The following is an 18,983-nucleotide window of genomic DNA, read 5'->3' on the forward strand; positions in this document are numbered from 1 at the left end:
ACATCCATAATAACAAACAGTATCACATCAGAAATTCATAACCCAGCACACCTGTACACTGCTATACGAATGTTATTGTAATGAAAAACAATGCAACATTAACATTACTTGGAAGTACAGTTTCTAGTTGTTATTGAGGACCCACCACGATGCTGAAAGAGAGGAGAATTTAGTTATTTATTTGTTAATATAAACAGTATTTCTTTTTCTACCTTTTGTAAAAATCCTAAATAAAATAGCTATAACGTGTATCAAGAAACATTCATTTATATATGCAGCTAATACTACTTTATTTGAAAGCTGCACACTTTCAAGGACAAAACCTCTGCAGGCAGGGGAAGAATACTTAAAATACTAGGAGAGCTGAGTATAATTGGTGGGGGGGTGGCTTTAGCACAAGAATTGATATCTCCTTTTGATAACATCCAAAGAAGTATTAACGTGTGATAGGTGCTGTTGCATAGAATTAAGCACCCAGATCCCAGAGAGCAAACCACATAAATCCTCACTCCTGTTCTGCTGCGTGTGTCAGTATTTTAGCTGAGCACTGTGTCCCCTGGGTGGTTGTGCGGCCTTTAATGACTTTCTTTCCTGATGACATTATTCAAACCTCGTGCTGTTCTTTTTATACATGTCTAGGAATTAAGAGTGTTTTGCCCCAAAACTAAGAGGATTGATGGGCTTGTAAAATGTCATTCCCATAAAAGGTCTGTAATCAGCAGATTATAGAGAGGGCTGGAGTGAAACACATTTATACTTGTTCCCTACAGTTCCTCCCCTTTGCCCTTTTGAAATTGAACCTTATGCAGAGAGGAACCACAAGATTTATGGAGAGAGACAGAAAGGAAGGAAGGAAAGGGATTGTGACTGTATCTGAGATGCCACATCCCCTTAGCGGAGGGGTGTTCTAGGCTCAGTAGGTTTTGCACTACACAGGTTGGAGATTAAATTCATTAACACAGCTTGTTTCTGTGAATGTGTCCATAAATCCTTCCATGTATGGTATTTTTCTGAAAAATGTTATTCTTGAAGAAGAATGTTGAGAAGATACTGAAGAATCCTACCTGAATTTGGGCTATGAAAGCCTAGTAGTCTCTGACACATCAGTGGATTAATGAATTTTGGCCAAAAAAATTACAATTTAACAGTTTATTTCATGGATTACAGTGTCATAAGTGTTCAATGGTTTTCCCCTAGCTTTTGTTTTCTTCACCAGAAGGTTCCTTAGTGCCCTCAAGTCCAGATCTTATATAAAGATTAGCCATTCACTGAAGATGAATTGATGCCACCCTGGTAGATTGGCCTGAAGCAACTTGGTCAGTTAACAGGTGTGCAAGTGATTATAATAGGTTGTGGTTCCTATTAACTGATGGTAAATGAATTCGCTTTAGGATAATACTGGATCTAACAGTCTTGAAATCCCATGTCTTCTTGAATCATTCTTAGCCAGGTAAGTGTGTCCTTATTAGTTTGAATTAATCATCTGAGTGAAGACTCTTGGGTTGTAATCTTTGAATCAGATTCAGATTACAATCTAGAATTGTTTCAGTTCTTAGTTAACCAGATGTGTAAAAAACTGTAGATGTGTCTGAGCTAGGGTATATTTGTTTTTAAAATAGAGCCTGTCTATGTGCTAGTTGCAGACAGGTTGGGTTTTTTCCTGATTTTACAGTGGTATCACTTTATAGTGTCTAAAATTCTTTCAGAAAGTATACTGGTAGCATTGCAGCCATCATTTTTTACTTCATGAACATTTTCTGTCTTTCAAATACAAATATGATTTGTATAGATCAAATATGGGAAGTACTTCCCATGAAACAAAAGTTCAAATATCTGCACAGATCTCTAAATAATAGATAATCCATGAAATGGTAAAAATAACAGTGATTGCATTACTTCCCATTGCCCCCCCAGCACGGGTGCATGGTGAGAAATGCTGTTTCTATGGGAACTGTCTGCCAGGATGGCGTGCTGCAGACTGAAATCCGTCTTAGCAGGCAGAGTCGATGCTTTAATGAGGATTTTGAATCCGATTTCAGACACTTCTATATTTAGGCATTTATAAATGATGTTTACGTTTTATTTTATGTTAATTGTACTTTAACTGTGAGTAAACTGCCCCTGGAACACTCCTGGGTCATACCCAGTCTAGCTCTTGGACACAACAGAAGTTTGGGAAAAGGCTGCGTTGTTTCCTACAGCCAAGTTTGTCTTAAATCCAGCAATTTCCCAGTAAGATACAAGATTTGAAGGGATTCTTGGTTCATTAAGTGCAATCTCCTGATACTGCAGGACTCCCTGGCATATAATTGTGTATTCAGATCAGGCTCATGAGGTCTGAAAATGTCTTGGCTGGGTTCTTTTAAGGAGAAATCCCAGGTACAGGACTAGTAATTTTTTTTCTACTAGGTGGGGTTTTATTATTTTAAGTTTAGTCTGTACTCAGACATAGGGGAAATTAGGGTTTCATTGTAATAGATTTGTGTTGCCTAAGATAAAAATTTTGCTGTCCTCCTTCCAAAAATATGGGACTGATGCTTGCTTTGCTTCATCCTGCACTGTCTCTTTTAACTATCATTCTCTGAGAAAGATGATGTTGCATGCTCATTGGTTTGTATTAGAAATAGTAACTTGGAATCATTAACACCTTGCTTTTTCAAAGTAGTTTGTTGTTTCCCCTTTTTAACATAGCAGGAAGCATGTACAATAAGTTGGTTAGTAAATAGAAATTATTAGTAATTAAGACTTGCGTCAGTTAATGTAAATATGATTAAGTTGGAGTCTTCATCAGCAAGCAATTTTTTGCCTGAAAATCTTAAACAGAGTCTATTTTACTGATCACAAATAGTATTGTTTATTCTAGATATTTTCTTAAATAGTATATGCTAGCGTAACTTTCCACTATATAAAATAAAGTATTGTTGGTCTTATTCTTGCTGATGCATTTTGTGTTTCTGTGCTTAAAATAAAAACATTTGGAGTCCCTTTCTCCTTCATACTTTACCAAAGAAAATCTGACTAAGGGTGATACTATGCAGTGGTCCTGCATATGGAACATGCTAATATAGCAGAACTCTTCACATGGAATAAACAAAATAATGTGAAAAATTGATGTTTACCAGGGACTAGCATTGTTGTGATGAGCTCTGGAGTTTCCAAGAAGTCCACGTTACTTCTTTGGAACGTCTTGCAGTAATTCATTTGAAGGTGGCTAAATAGTTGTAAAAAATGAGAATAAGAATCAAGTTTTATAATTGGGCTAAAAATTTTTATGAGCATCAGAGATTTTACAATTAATGCTATCACAGAGATTTTGTGCTTCAAAACGTAGAAAACGATGATAGTGGGAGAGGAGACCAGATAAGCTGTGAAGTTCCTGCATGTTCTATTAAACACACATTTTTTTCTGTATGCTTAACTGTTACCCTGACACTCATCTCGTGGTTGTGACCCAGTGTAGCAGTTCTTATTCCAAGTGTTTTGACATGTTACCAGAGTTCTTGAGTCTTTCTGAAAGTAAGCTTTGAACTGGGGCTTTGTTCAAAAGGAAAGAAACTAAGCTTCAAGAGACTTCTCCATCTTCCTTCTGAATGGTTTCTGTCTACAGATTTAGGATCGTGGGTCTTATTTGGGGTTTTTTTTTTAATAGTAAAAGTATTTAAGCAAAATCTTTTTGTCTCTGCTCAATTTCTCAGCCATCTGCCTGCTGCAGGCTAGAACTCAGCTGGTAGGACTTTTAATCACTATAACTTCTATTTTGGGCCCAAACCAGACATTCTGGGAAGCTGTCGGATGGGTTTTTGTGATATGGATTTGGAAAGCTTTGGGACAGCTCCGCACGACTGCTTGCATGCTTGAGTGCGTTGCTGGATGGCACACCTCCTGTGTCATCCATTTCTTCCATTGTCATCACTGAACTATTGCCGTTTCCCTATTCTTTTGTCCCTGATCAACTACCACACATCTGATGCATACCTTTCTCTGTTTGCTTTCAGACGTTTTCTGTTCTGTTTGAACTAGCTGTGTCTTTCTCACATTTTTATTTATATGTTTCAGTATGTTTTTTAGCAATTGAAGTATTGTTCTGAAGTATTACCTGTGATATATTTAGCAAGAGATCCATTAGCAGTATTTAAAGGAATTTGTATTCAGTCCTTCTACGCAACTGCTCTCTAACCTTCAAAACTTTCTGTAGTACAAAAAACCCCCCAAAACTTACCTATTCCAGGCATTGCTGTTCTCCCAGAACTCATAAACAATGAAGCGGGAATCACTTGGAAGCTTCTGTATGGAAACACTAAGAATTGTAGGACAGAACAAATTTAATCAAACATGATAAAGTTATTGGACATACACATCTTATTCCAAATTGCTTATGAGTATGAACCAAATGCAGCGATTTTTGAAAAAACAAACAAACAAAAACCCTCCAAATAATAAATTTAACAAATAAGTGTTTTGGGGAAATATTCTGTGAATTATCTGAGCTTTTTTTTCTTTTAAACACATGTAGTATTTTCATGGCTTTTTATTTATTAATATTTTATCTTAGTACACCTATGATGGACTGTTATTTGAGAAACTCATTTTTCATATTGCTCCCATAGTGTAATTTATCTAAAGAAATGCTAATCAGTAATACAGAAAATTAACCAAACAACTGTGGTTCAGGGAAAATCAGCTAATAGAGCATATTGCACATAGAGAACAGTTCAAGTAAGTTTGTAGAGTAACTTGTGCTGTTTCATTGAAGACTTACACTGTGAGAAGTCATCCTTTTGTACGAGAGATGTATCGAAGTGGCATAGAGTTTAGGTGCTTTGGAAGCAAATAGCAATGGAGTATAAAGACAGTTAAGCTGATGTCTGCTGCAGATACACTTTTAAAATAATACCTTTTGGTATTATTTACTTGTCCTTATGTCATTCAGCTAACAATTTATCATGGGTGAAAAATGACCCACAGATTATCTGTTGATCTTCTACACAGCATCATCCCGCTTATTATCCTGAGCATAATAGCTTTATAGCATTAGGCATTTGGGTACTCAAATTGGTGTTTAGATGTATAGCATAAAAAATATGTATTTATTTCTCTGAGTGCCCAAGTGTGAGATTGCTGATCTTACTACTGATGTGCTTGCAAACTGGTCTCAGATTATTTCATACTGTAATAAGAAGTTTCATATGATTTATTGGTTTCCTCCAGCTGTATGCAAAAGTACATTGTAAAATAGCCAAAATATCAAGAACTGTTGGAAGAAACGTCAATGTCATAAACAGCTACAGTGAAAAACATCCGGTAGGTGGCATTACAGACTTACCAAATGCCTGTAAACTTGGGAAAGCAAGTAATAGTTTGCCATCATTTGTTAAGTTACCTTCTGAAGTCATGTAAGCTCTCTCCCCTGACAAGTTTGCAGTCACTACAGTGTTTGGCTGGATGTTAGTTTTTGGAAGGGGGCTGGGGGGCTTCTCTGTTTTTTCCAGCTCTTGGCCCACAAGAGAATTTTATTTTCCTCATCGGTCTGCCTTTACAAGTGAACCACTGCAAAAAGGTCACTATTTTCTTCTTCCAGCTTAACTTGCTTTTTCTGGTCTGTGTGAACACTACTGATACAATCACATAAGTGTGATGATCTCATGGCAACAAGGCTCATAAATTAGGCAGCCTTTGAAGCCTTTGAATATCTAGGAGGATCCTGGTTTGTGTACACATTATAAAAATATTTATTTCATAACGGTCTGTAGTGTGTATGGTAGTAGCTTTCTTAAGTATGTTAAATTAAGAAATTCAGTATAGTGGCGAGTCACTGAAATTTATTCTTAACCCAGTTCTAATGTTTTATTTAATTATAAAAGGAGCAAAGCAGAAATATGCTATTTCATTGAAAATTTTGCTTTTTAATTTTTCCCATTCTTTATTATGAATGAAAATTTTTAAATGGCAGCCTAAAGAGAAGATTTGGAAAGCTTTCAAACAGAGAACTGGCAAACAAGTTGAGAAGTTGCTCACTTGCCAGGTAAGCACAAATGAAGGATGGCAAATGAGTTTTCCAGTAAAGAGTGTCAGCCTAGGAGCTTCCAGAAGCCACGAATTGATGACCTGCAGAGCTGAAATGTCTTAAAAGATTGTTTAGCATCTTTGGGATAGCCTGTGTTGTCATTTTGTGATACTACTTAAAGTCTGCACATATACTTTGACATCTCTTTCTGATTTTAGTTGTCTTTGAAAAGCTCTGTCTTACACACATGCATAACCAGCCAGGAAAGAAGATGTTACAGGTTCTCTCTTCATAAACAATCCAGCTCCATTTAGAGGTTATTCAAGAAATCAGACTACGTTCCTTGCTTCAGCCGAGGGGCAATAGCATTGTACTTACTGCAAGCAGCCACCCTGAGTAGAAGCAGATTCCACGTACTGCTTCAGAGCAAGCCGGAATTCCTCTATTTCGTCTTCTATCACAGACATTTGACGTTGAACAATCATTATATGCTGATACAAAAACATTACAATATTACTGCCATATCATCCTCTGAATTCCTTGTGCTTTAACCTCTGAAAAGTCTATCATAAAACAATAAAAACCACAATCATCAAAAAACCCCCACAAAAGTTCCTTTGAAGTTTGCAGTCCCTGTTTTAGTGCTTTGGAGTGGAGAAGTAGAAACACCTGAGGGTAGCTTTTATATCTCAGCAGGCTGAGGCACAGAATGGAAACACCCAAAATTAGTGTCAGCCTTAGAGAAATTGAGCGTTGTCTGAAGCCTGGATGAGAGAGTCTTCAGAAGAGTGCAAAGCAAATGTTTATCTTTGGAATATTCAGCAATAAAGTCAGCATTTTTCCTTGGATTAATCTGTGTGCAAGCAGGGGTGAGGTTTGAGGTAAGAACATACTCCCACAGTCTGCACTGGCTGCTGTGTTACTTTCATTGAGGTGCTCTTGTAGACTTTTACCTTTCAGAGTGCTGACTCACAGCTGAATGAGATGCCTAAGGTAGCTCGTGTTAAATGATGAATAGAGAGGGATTTTTTCCCTCCACCTTTCTGCAAAAAATGAACAATCTTTATAAACAGGACTATGGAAACACTTGGCAATACAGAAGACCTATTTATCCTGAATTATTATGGTTATCATTTAGCTGATGTAAGTAGTTTACATATTGATTCATCCATTGAAGCTTGTCAATTTTACTAATGAAATACATAAAGAAACACCACGTGCTTCTTAATTAATACAATTTCATCTCTTGTACAGCTTTTTGACTTATTTCTGCCTTGTTTATTGATGCTGTTATCTCATGGGTTATCCCTCCATCATAAGCAGCCTGTCTAGCAATATTGTATAATCTCATTTAAAAAAGAAAAAATCTAATACAACTCCTGTGATGAAATAAGGAATTTGATGGATTATCTATTTTGGTTATTTGTCCTGTGTATTTGATTTGCATTTTGTTAGGTTCAAAGCCCAGAATTTAGGAATGCTAGTGTATTTGAAAAAATTGATCTTGGGACATGAACTTAATTAAAAGTAAGTTTATTTCTGGTTATGATTTTGGTTTTGTAAGTTGTAATATTGATTACTGCTTAACACTAGATACTCTCTCATCTTTCCTGATTAGGGAGGGAGGGAGAGGAAGGAGGAGGCTGGCTGTACAGCCATGACTTAGGTGATTGGGAGCTGAGAAGCTATCATCCCATAAACACTGCTGCCAAATTCAGTAAATCTTATAAATGACACCTTTTACTCCTCATGTGAGCTGAGGTTTTGGCTTACTGTATCCTTTGAAAACAATGCAAAAATTAATATAAAAGTTTTTCCCACATATTCTAAGTTTTGCTGTGTTGTGTCTTGCACAATGTATTCTGCTGACCAAAATGGGTTCTTACCACTGGGAAAAGGGAGGATGGTGATTTTTTTATTTTTATTTTTTAACAAAAGAGATCAGGTGAGATAGTTGTCACAATACCTGGCATGGAAAACCAAGTGTCAAAAATCATTATCTTGAAAAGCACTTACAGATTTTGCATTTTCTTCCAAAACTTCCTCTTCAAATGGCTCAAGCTTTAGGTCCTTTCAGGCAGTTGAAAAGAAAGTAGAAACATAAGAGGCAATACTACAGCTGTATTCTGGTCTTACCTTTTTAACAAGCTATTCCAATAGCTAGATTCTGTTACATCTCCAGAAGTTATAATTAAATCCCTTCTTTATTGGCTGTAAGTCAAACACAAGCATCGTTTGCAGAATCTTGCACCTTTCAGTGCTTAAATCCAACCCAGGCTGTTCTGTAAAGTTTTATTTATAATGCTGAGCAGGTAATTTTTCACTTGTAACAAATCCGCTTGCTCACAAATATATGTTGGATGTAATTCAGAAAAGATAGGTATCTTCTCAAATTGTCACGTGGACTATGGAGATGAGCAAGGATGGTAATTTGAAATGAACTATCAGCTACTATTACGTCATCATAAAACTTTATACAGAAGAAACCTCTCGGGAGGGGGTATAGTTGCAAGGGACTGTTTTCTAGCATTGAAAAAGATGTGCATGGTGCTTCAAGTCAGGTTTCTGAATTGCTGCACTTGCTTCTGAGGACAGACTGGGCAGCAGCAAACATGCATTTGTGCAGTATGCTTGCTTAACACGCAAACGGGATGCGCACTTCATGAATCGGTGATTCATGCAAACACCACCTAGTAATGCACACAAAATTATCACTTGCATGCTAGGGACATGCAGTACCCTCTAACCCAGTGCCATATGGATATTCTGAAAAATATCCCTATGCCTGAAAAAAAGCAAATCGAGAAGTAGCTGGGGCAAAATGCACTCTTTGTTAGTAGTGCTTCGCTTCTCATTGCAAACAATTCTTGTGTAACAAAGATAAAAAAATCTCTTCTGCTTGCAGCTGGGTGAGGATTGATTAACCTCAGGTAGCAGGCGTTTTGCCAGCACAAATACTGTACTCGCTGAAAAGCCAACAAGAGGTGTGCAGGTAGAATTCAAATGAACAGGGGACCGCCACCAGCAGCGGGTGACAGCAAGGCAGAAGTTAAGTAGCAGTCACACAGTAACTGCTGTGTAGCTGTACCTCTCCTGCAGAATGTGCATAGAAAGGCATGAAATGGGGGGGGAACACCCAGCTTTAATAGCTCATTTGTCAGTGCGGACACTTCAGAGAAAAACCCTGAGGGAAAATGTATATTCCTGTGGTTCTTCTGTACTTTCAGTGCAATTTTTTTCTAGGGAAACATGGAAAAAGAGAGGAAAGGAATGACTCAAGTTGTACTGCAAACTTTCTCTTAAGGTAGCAAGAAAAGAATTCTATTTTTTCCAGTGTATATATAATTTTAGAACTTGAGAAAAAAAAGATGACTTATGAGATTGATTCATGGTTAAATTCACCTTTGACAGAGGACAGCAGAAGAGTTAGACAACACTAAATCAACCATTCATCAGGTAGTTTTCCAGTAGGAACCACTGATGGATAACTTGCTGACCCCCTCAAGAAGTTAAAAATAATCTATACAAGTTCTTCAGTAATATTATGTCATTAGACAGGGCATGACTACATAGATGAGGTAAGTCTACACAGACAGCTTGCTGTGACCTCGGAGTATGTGAGCACTGGCACATAGTCCTCATCTGTGTGGAAAGAGTGCTCAGGCATCGGCTGACTCTGCGTTGAGCATGAGTGAAGTAGCCCAATGCGGAGATGAGAGCTCCTGCCGGACAGTTATCATGTAGCCTGGAAATGAAAACTGACCGGGACTGCAGCTCAGAGCTGAGGCTTTACCATGCCTCCTCAGTCCTACCTCACCTCAGCTGAGAACTGGTAGCTTCTGAAATTGCCTCTTAGTGTGGTTGTGTGATCCTTCTAATCTGCTTCAGGGCAAAGTCAAAAAGAAGAGCTTTAGCAGTTTCTGAAAGACAGCTGAAATGTAACACTTGCTTGGATGTGGTGGATTAACCTGGAACATCATCTGGGCTAAAAATGATTAAGTCACTGCTGAGAGATGGCATATCTAACGGCCTCATCCCAGGTGGAGGTTGATGTTTCTGCCTAATTCATCTCAGTCTGAAGTTGGTGGTCATTCAAGCAATCAGCTTTGCTTTTTCTTGACTTTGCCTTTTCTTGACTTTGCTTTGGAATAGAGTAGATGGGCTGACAGTCTCCTACTGCTAAGAGGCACTGACATCCTTTTTGCAATACGTGCCTGTCCCAGTCACGACCCAGACACTGTTGTGCTAGGTGCTGTTTAAACATGGATCACAGGGAGCTCCTCCTACCGTAATGAAGTGTAGGATCTGATAAAATGAGGACAAGAGGGAATGTTGTTAATACAAAAGAATTTTCACAGTCTTTTTAATACACCTTGGGATACTTTATAGGACCAGAAGTTTTATGATTTCTAAGTTGCATGCCTAGTAAATTGGGTTTTTTAGTTCACAGAGGCCAGAAAGAAGTGCCAAGAGAAGAACAATCAAAGGAGGTGGTCCTGGAAAAGCTGCAGAAATGGTGAACTTCTCACCTCTCACAGTTAGACTTGGCCATGAGATACGAAGTCAAGCAGACTTGTTAGGCAAAGGTGGATACAGTCTGTCTATTGGCAAAAGTAGTTTTGTCTAATTGCTATGTTTAATCAAGTTTTATATTGATACGGAGATAATAATGGAAGGTCTGTGCCCTGCCACTGTTTCCCTTTGGCACTGAGCTCCTTTTCAAACTGAGATTCTATGTCATTTATCTGTAGCAGATTTGATCATTTTATAACATCCTTGTTGTAAGTTTATTTACTATTAAATGGTTGGCTGCTTTCTGTAACATTTGCATTGCATTATTTCTGTATGCCAGGTATCTTTTTTCAGTAACATTCTTTTAAATGCTGAGTTTCCTTAAACTCCTTTTGGCATCAGTCTGTGTCAGGAGGTCACTGGCAGACCAGCGAGCTGCTGCTTCCAAAGCAGAGCTGGGAGTAAAGCTTGGACCAAAACCAAGAGTTACATTTCATGACGGACTTTGACATTTCAAAATCCAATTTATAGCTATTCAGAAAAAATAAAGTTGCTACTAAAATGTCATTAACGTGGCAACTGCTGTGTAATTGCTTTTCTCATGCAGAAATGACCTCTGGGAGGAAGCTGCTGTGTGCAGGCAGATGAGTATGCCCTGGCCAGAGGCTTAATGGACTGAGCAGACCATGAGGAGCTGCTGAGCATAGCAAGGAACAGAGTGAGAAGCTGACAGAAGTTGCAGACAGTGCCACAAGAAATGGCTGAATTTCACAGCTGGTTGAGGAGAAGCAATGCGAGAGACTGTCAGACCTCAGGGATAACCAAAGGGAGTACTGGGCTCCTTTTCAGGAGCAGAGTCTTGCAAGGCCAGCAGTGCTGGGGGTGGCCGTATGGGTAATGCAACTAATCAGTAATAAGGCTGAGATAACAAAAATACCAAATTTTGGTCCCAAACTGGGACCAAAGGGGAAAAGTAATTAGAGGTGGTTTGGTCATTTGGGAGGGAGCAATGGCAGGGAAAGGTCAGCATTCTTGTCTAGTTGAGCCCTGTGCCGGCTCACCACTGTTTCTTCTGTCTTCTTGTTAAATCCCTTACTTAACTATTTTCTAGGTATATAATTTGCTACTGAACTGGACTAGCAAGTAAGTAGGAGGAGACACTTGTCTGCCAGGACCCAAGGTCTGAGCCAATGCCTAGGTAAGGGGCATGGGTCCAGCCACAAATACTAGATGGACTTGAAGCTCATGATTAACATTCACGGGTGAACGTCCATCCTGATCAGCTGGAAAGAAGGTACAGGATCAGGCTGTTGCATGTTCATGTTTCCATGAGTGCTGCCTGTCTGTTTGCAGGTGCTGGTGAAGGCACCCGTGCTGGTGTGCGGATCCATGTCTTTGGAGTACGTGCACAGCCTCGCCGGTGGTGGGCACTGACCTGCAGGGAGGGCCAGCATCAGCTGCACTGGGACTGGAGCAACTCCTGGGTCTGAGAGCGCTTCAACCTCTAGTCGACCGGGGAAGAAATCCCCTGGGTCCCAAAATCCACTGAATTCAGCCACTCCCTTAGCACTTATCTGAAATTGTCTGTCTGTCCTTCAATAGGGACACCTTAAGTAGAGAATGACACAGGAATTTATACCTTACTTTTTCTTCCACTTTTCTTTCTTCTCCAAAAAAAACCCCTCACCACACACAGACATAAACCAACTTTTAAAACCTAGGGTAGCAATAAATCTGATTGAAAACAAAATAAATAGATATTTTCTGTACAGAGAGCTGTTACTCAGGTTTTTACAAGCCCTGGGAAGCCTTGGTATCATTGGATCAGACGGGTCATTTGTCAGCCTCCCAGAGGGCTCTGCTTTGGCGTGGGAACCGCAGGCGGTGTCAGGGCTCTGGGGGCTGGTGCAGCCCCGGAGCTGGGGTGGCTGCCACGGCTTCCAAGTGGGATGGTGGGATTTGCATCAGCTTCTGGTTGAACTGTACTTATTAGGAAAGTGTTTTAATCTTTATAAATTAGTATTCTCTGATGGGGAAGGAGGAAACAAAACTTTCTGTCAAACTTCAGTGGGAAAGTTTGGAGAGGAAGAGAAAAAAATCGGATCCTTAAGAGAGGCTTGTCCCATATTCCCCAAAACAAGCATAACTAAATACAATAACATCCTCCAGTCATAGAATAATGTGACTTTTCAGATCTTTATGAAAAGTTGGATCTGTGGTGATGGGAAGGGAAAGAGGAGCTTGGGAAAACCATGTCATGCTTTAATGAAATAGGAAAGAAGAAGGTGAAAGGAATATGTAGTCATTTAATGAGTGTTAGCTCTCTTAGATGACATTGAAGTTTCATTCGTTATTGATTGGAAAGACTGCGACTGGGACATTGAAAGCATTTGTGGTTTAAGGATTGCTGTACTGAAAATGAGAGAACAAAGAGGTGAAAAGAAACACACACCTTCTTTTCCAGCCTGTCAATCAGCTTTTGGAGTCTGTTTATCTGGGTCATCCACTGGCTGTCTTCCTCAATCCAACCTTTGGAAAATACAAATAATGAACACTTATAAAATGTTACTAAATGCTGGAACATAGTGTATTTAATTATTTTATAAAAAAGTTTAGCTTAGCTTGCAATTTATTTTGCTTCTCAGAGATCATGCTGCAACTAGTTCAATATTCATTTAGGTGTAACTAAAGGAAAGCATGATTTTGACTATATGAATTATTTTCTTTCTTTTTAAGATAGAATAGAAATCCAATACAGAATGAAAACTACATTCTAGATTAATGCCAGTGCTTTTGAAATCATGCCGATACCTGAACAAAGGAATGCTCTCCTCTGCAGGTGGAACCAACTCATAACCTGAGCACCTTCTGCTCAAAATGCAAAATCAGCCTGGGTGTGTGTGTGTGTGTGTGTTTTAAAGCTTTCTCTGTCTTAATATTTTTCTTAGTTATCCATTTCTTAATCTTCTTTATGTGAAAGTTTCTATAAAAGTAAGAGTCAGCTCTTCTGCTGCATAGCAAGCCTGTCTCTGGGATTCCTTTCAAATACATCCCATGGAGGGACCACGTGCTGTGTCTTTTCTACAGTTCCTCTTTCCCCTGAGAGCACTGGTGAAGGTGAAAGAAATGCAGTCAAGACTGTTTTAAATATCCTGGCATGGCCAACTGTCGTGGTTTAGCCCCAGCCGGCAACTAAGCCCCACACAGCCGCTCGCTCACTCCCCCCTGGTGGGATGGGGGAGAGAATCGGAAGAGCAAAAGTAAGAAAACTCGTGGGTTGAGATAAAGACAGTTTAACAGGTAAAGCAAAAGCCACGCACACAAGCAAAGCAAAGCAAGGAATTAATTCACTCCTTCCCATGGGCAGGCAGGTGTTCAGCCATCTCCAGGAAAGCAGGGCTCTATCATGCATTAACGGTGACTTGGGAAGACAAACGCCATCACTCCAAATGTCCCCTCTTCCTTCTTCTTCCCCCAGCTTTATATACTGAGCATGATGTCATATGGTATGGAATAGCCCTTTGGTCAGTTTGGATCAACTATCCTGGCTGTGCCCCCTCCCAACTTCTTCTGCACCTGGCAGAGCATGGGAAGCTGAAAAGTCCTTGACTAGTGCAGCAACAACTAAAACATCAGTGTGTTATCATCACTGTTTTCAGCACAAATCCAAAACGTAGCCCCATACTAGCTACTATAAAGAAAATCAACTCTATCCCAGCCAAAACTAGCACACCAACACAGCTCAGGCCATAGGATCATTCTTCCTCCTGCAGAGAGACAGCAGACCTGCTGTAGGGCCCGACTGCAAGGACATTGCTGTGGTCGGCCTGTTGCTGTTCTTAGGGTCCTGATACGGCACTTCCAGCAGGATTCCAGGATTATTCAAAGGTTAAGAGTATATATGTTCCTTCCCAATAAAAAAATACATTCTTATGAGCAGCAGAAAAGAACTAATTGGGTGTACATGTGCAGCTAAATGACTTAGGTTTCTGGCATGGCATGTTGAGGAATCCTGATACTAAGGGATTCCTGAAGGAGCCTCCTAACACAATCGTAGAATGTCTCATATGCATTGGGAATAAGGGCCTTTCTCTTTGTCCAGACAAGGTTCATTTAGCTGCAACAGCTGTTTTTATACTTACACTCTGAGAGGTTTTCAGCTTTGTTACAGTCATCTGCAATATGCTGTCTTAGGGGTTTTCATGTGTTCATCCACTAATTATGGATATAATCTCGCAGTGGACTCTATAGCTGACTTAATAACATTAACTGGATGTCCCTTGCAGCTAATGATCCTTCTTTACCTTTCCAGCCAAACAGCGTTCCTAGGTGCTTGATGAATTGCAGCAATATGATTCTTAGGATTGATCCTTCCTACACTAGATTTTTCTAGAATGAGATTTTGGTTTTGAGATGTGTAATTTATGCCTGTGGTGACTGCAAATTTTGACAAACTCAGGACTGATTATGTTTCATCATAATAACTTTCCTATGTTTATTTTTCTCCAAAGTCATGGAATTCAGCAGCAGAGGAAAGACTAAAGACACTGGATGTTAATTGTGTCTTGTCTCTTTATATAGATAGGATATGACCCTGTCAAGGCTTCCTAGCTCTCCATCTCTATTGCACTCATACTTGTGACTGTATAATGACCTGATGTCATATAGCAACGGTGAAGTTAGAAAATGTTGTTCTACAAAGGCACAAGCATCTCTGAGCCTCTCTAATGTCTCTGGAAAATTTTGCTTTGCTAAAGTCTCAAGAAAACTGTCTATCAGATGGAAAGGATGACACTCAAGGAAACAGGTAAGTGCATTATGAGAGCAGTTCCTGGCATCACCCACAGTGTGAATGTGTACATAAGTGCTTGCTCTAAGGAGAGAGGGACGTTGTTTATCAGAAACTGAAGATTTTTCAACACATGCTCTTGATACGCACATTCATTAACCCGCTCATTTTCCACCTGAGCGTTCTTGTGGCACTTGGACTATGTTTTGACCAAACAAAGAAATCCTAATGCTGGGGACATACCACAGGTGTGATCTGTAGAGGAGGCAGAGTGTGGCTTTACCTGAACAAGTACAAAGGCTAAAGAAATGCTGGCTTGAGCGTTGAGTGCGTACACACACCTACAGTGTTACTGTGCATGTGGGCAGCAAGCAGTAAGGAGGGAGACCAAGTTCCAAGACAAACACAAATCTTGTCTAGGCAAGTAGACAGCTGTTAGGCAGCTATTAGAATAGCTGTGGAGAAAGATGTTAGCTCTTTAAAATTACACTAATACAGTAAGTGGATTTGGTACAGCTTGCATATGTTTGGGTTCCTTCTGAATTCTGTGAATTAGGAACGCAGCAACAAGGCTATGTGACCTTCCTTGTTATGAACACCAGCAACTCACAGCAAGGGACCAAACATCATCCTGCATCATTGTGCTGAATGAACAGCATCATTTGGTGAGTGGCAAAAAGTGACTCGTGAATGTGAATGAGAGAAGGGTCTTCAAAAGAGGGTTAAAAAGGAAGAGGTAAGCACATGGCTGCAAGCAGCGAGATCTGCATGACTGGTCAAGAAGTGGGCTTGACCCATCATGTACTTTGGTGTTTCAGTCATGTTCATGCCTTGATTCTGGGAGACATCACTAAGCCTGGAGATGCCTTCATTGCAGCCTCACGTTCAATGTCGCTGCTTCCAAAGAATCCCGATTACCAAAGTACCCTCTCACGTTTTCCAAACCAGAAATGCTGTTTCAGATGTTTTTGTATAATCTTAAATTAAATCTTTTTTTCCTTCAGTTTTTGTATTTTTCCCTTTCTGTTTCTTGTTTGTTCCCCTCAGCTGGGATGTAAGTCATGACAGAGAACTTGGTTCTGTATAAGTTAGAGCCTTCACCATTTCATTCTTATCTGAAGGCTACAAATATTACCTAAGAAATGTTGAATCAACCGACAGCCCCAAAATGATACCACAGTTTGGCCCATCATTATGTATTTATTTTTTATCAGTTCAGATCTATGGCTACATATTTATTTTCCTTACAGTTTGAGCTAATGCCTTCTATATTAAATTGAAGATTAATTTCTGTCAATAAAGTATCTGAGTTAGTTACCACGTCTAAATTACATTTTTGAGAGGAAGATACATGTATATTTTTCTGTGTGTATGCACGTGTTTTAAATATCTTTAAAATGTGAAATACCATACCTGTGCTAAAATGAGGGCTATTTGGCAACAGGCTGTTGTTCCTCTGAAGCCTTCGAGCTGCGCGTTTTCCTGGCCATTGAATTGAGAGCACTTCTGGTTTTGTTGGATCTTGTCTGCACAGAAACACAGGAGACTTCATAGGGTAAAACATGTGGGAGAACTCTGTTCTCAAAAGATGTGCTTGTATGTTCCCTTTTGAATTAAAAAAGGAGAAGTACCTATTGACACCACTGAATTATTTTCCACATTTTCACTGTTACTAATTAGTTGTGTTTAGGTTGCTAGTCATTAGAGAAGTTAAAAAAAAAAAAAGGAGGGTTAAGCTGTCATAAACCTATATTTTAGGGAGAGAAAGCTTGAAGTCAGTGTCTGTCCATGATGTGGTTCTGACCTGACCTAAGAACCATTCACACTGTTCCTTCATTTATGGGAGTTTTGTAGCATCTCTGCACAGGAACTGGGGTCACAAGAACAGCTGAAAGTGAGATATGAACTTTAAACATTGACCCCTTTAGCTTAAAGATTGAAAAGGTAAACAGCAACATGTATCTGTTAATAAGGAAGGAAAACCGATGAGAATTAGCTAATATTGGATGGAGGACAGATACATTTCTGGGACCGGTACTGAAACTTATATAGAAGCAGATATAGAAATAACTTATGTTTGTACTGCGATGACAGAGTCATTGAAGCTTGAGAGTTTGTGTGAGGACTGAAGGCTGTCTCTACATGGTGGTTCTTCATCATCCAGCTAGAGAGCAATGAAGGACCAGGACTATGGTTAGTTTTGAACAGTTAGTTGGATGAGTGGCTGCAAAGAATATCAGACAGTAGTCTAAACAGTTCAGTAAATAATTCCCAGGTCACTGCTTTGGAAAGCTTTCTGGTCTCCTGAAGCACAGAATGAAGGCTCACCAAAAGCTCACACACTATGTTAAGGAGATGTTTTAAGATGGTATTTTCTGCAGCGTAAAATCCCTTCAAAGTAAGCCAAATTATGGCAGTTCCCCACTGTGAGAGCACTCTTAAATTAGTTTAGGAGTGTCTTAATGGGATTTTAATTCAGACAGTTTGCCCCTGAGTTAAGTTAAACATAACTGAAGATTATTTTACATAGGGACTGGGGCATCTACACTAGGAACTAACTCATTTTCTCCAAAATAGCTGTAGTTAAAGTGCTGAGTTTGCCTGGCTTTTCCATTGCTACCTCAGAAAATGGGGAAGATGGTATTTGGCTTAATAGTCTCACTTCTTTCTCTTTTTCCAAATTCACCACCAAAGAGGATATTTCTGAACAACTGTACTGATAAAACTGGAGAAAGAAGTCTCCACAATGCCCTACCAGACAGTCAATGCAGCTGAGAAACCTGGCAGCAAAAGGGATGTTCGTATCACCCAATTCTATGCACCCAAGCGAGTAGTTTGAGTTACTCATATCTAGACTTTCTAGACTGTGTATCTAGAGAGGCTGTCCTAAAAGGCAAGTCAGAGAAGAAGTCAATGATTACTCCAGAGGGTGTAAGAGCACCTAAGTTAGGCTCCAGCTCTGAACTGGCCATTCAAGACTTCTTTCTCTCCCATCAGTTGTGTGGGGAACCTAGAAAGACGTATGCACGAATGGAGGGGTATATATACTGTGCATACTGAGTGCACCCTCAGCCTTTCAAAACATGCTTGATTCCTGTGGTCATGCTGCTGGCACAAAACCCCAGTGTATTATTCATATACTTCAGAGATCTCAAAACCAACAGCAAAATAAACAAGAAAATTACATTTCCAAAAGAAAGAATGAAAAAGCAATGCATTTTAAAACATATGAAGTGTTGAGATCTTCTTTGTCCATGAAACACAGCAGCTTGTATTTTGCTTTCCTTATTATCTTTAACAACAGCGTATTGAGGAAAACAAACCCAGAAAGCCAAGTACCTTTTCAAAAATGTTTTGATCCTTGATCCTACAAACCCTCATCTATAAGGTCATGGTATTAAATTCAGCTAAACCCCTTGGATGGATCTAGGTTACCCAGGTGACTGAAAGTTTATAGAGTTAGATGTTAACCAATACTATGACCCTGTGTTCTAGGAAGAAGCTGTAACAAGCAAGTGCCTGGCTATTTCTGCTCTTAACATTGGGATTGGTGTGCAACCAGGAATGAAAAAAAATCATAAAGCCAAAAGAAACAAACAAGGAGACAGTCAATGGTCTTAGTAATTTCAGAGCTCTTCATGTTGCAGTGGTCTGGTTTCTGCATTGGATACTAGATAG

General features: G+C 39.5%; 1 protein-coding gene across 1 annotated transcript in view; it reads right to left on the bottom strand.

Moving 5' to 3' along the window:
• Positions 1-123: 123 nt before the first annotated feature.
• Positions 124-18,983, bottom strand: part of NECAB1 (N-terminal EF-hand calcium binding protein 1) — a 71,087-nt gene continuing 52,227 nt past the window's right edge. The window contains exons 7-13 of the mRNA XM_072851205.1: positions 16,719-16,831; positions 12,969-13,045; positions 8,021-8,074; positions 6,383-6,495; positions 4,220-4,297; positions 3,120-3,211; positions 124-152 (exon numbers count right to left, since the gene is read on the bottom strand). Of these exons, the coding sequence (XP_072707306.1) occupies positions 124-152; positions 3,120-3,211; positions 4,220-4,297; positions 6,383-6,495; positions 8,021-8,074; positions 12,969-13,045; positions 16,719-16,831 (556 nt within the window). The remainder of the gene's footprint in view (positions 153-3,119; positions 3,212-4,219; positions 4,298-6,382; positions 6,496-8,020; positions 8,075-12,968; positions 13,046-16,718; positions 16,832-18,983) is intronic.

Source organism: Ciconia boyciana, chromosome 2 (genome assembly GCF_034638445.1).
Source record: "Ciconia boyciana chromosome 2, ASM3463844v1, whole genome shotgun sequence".
Lineage (NCBI taxonomy): Eukaryota > Metazoa > Chordata > Aves > Ciconiiformes > Ciconiidae > Ciconia > Ciconia boyciana.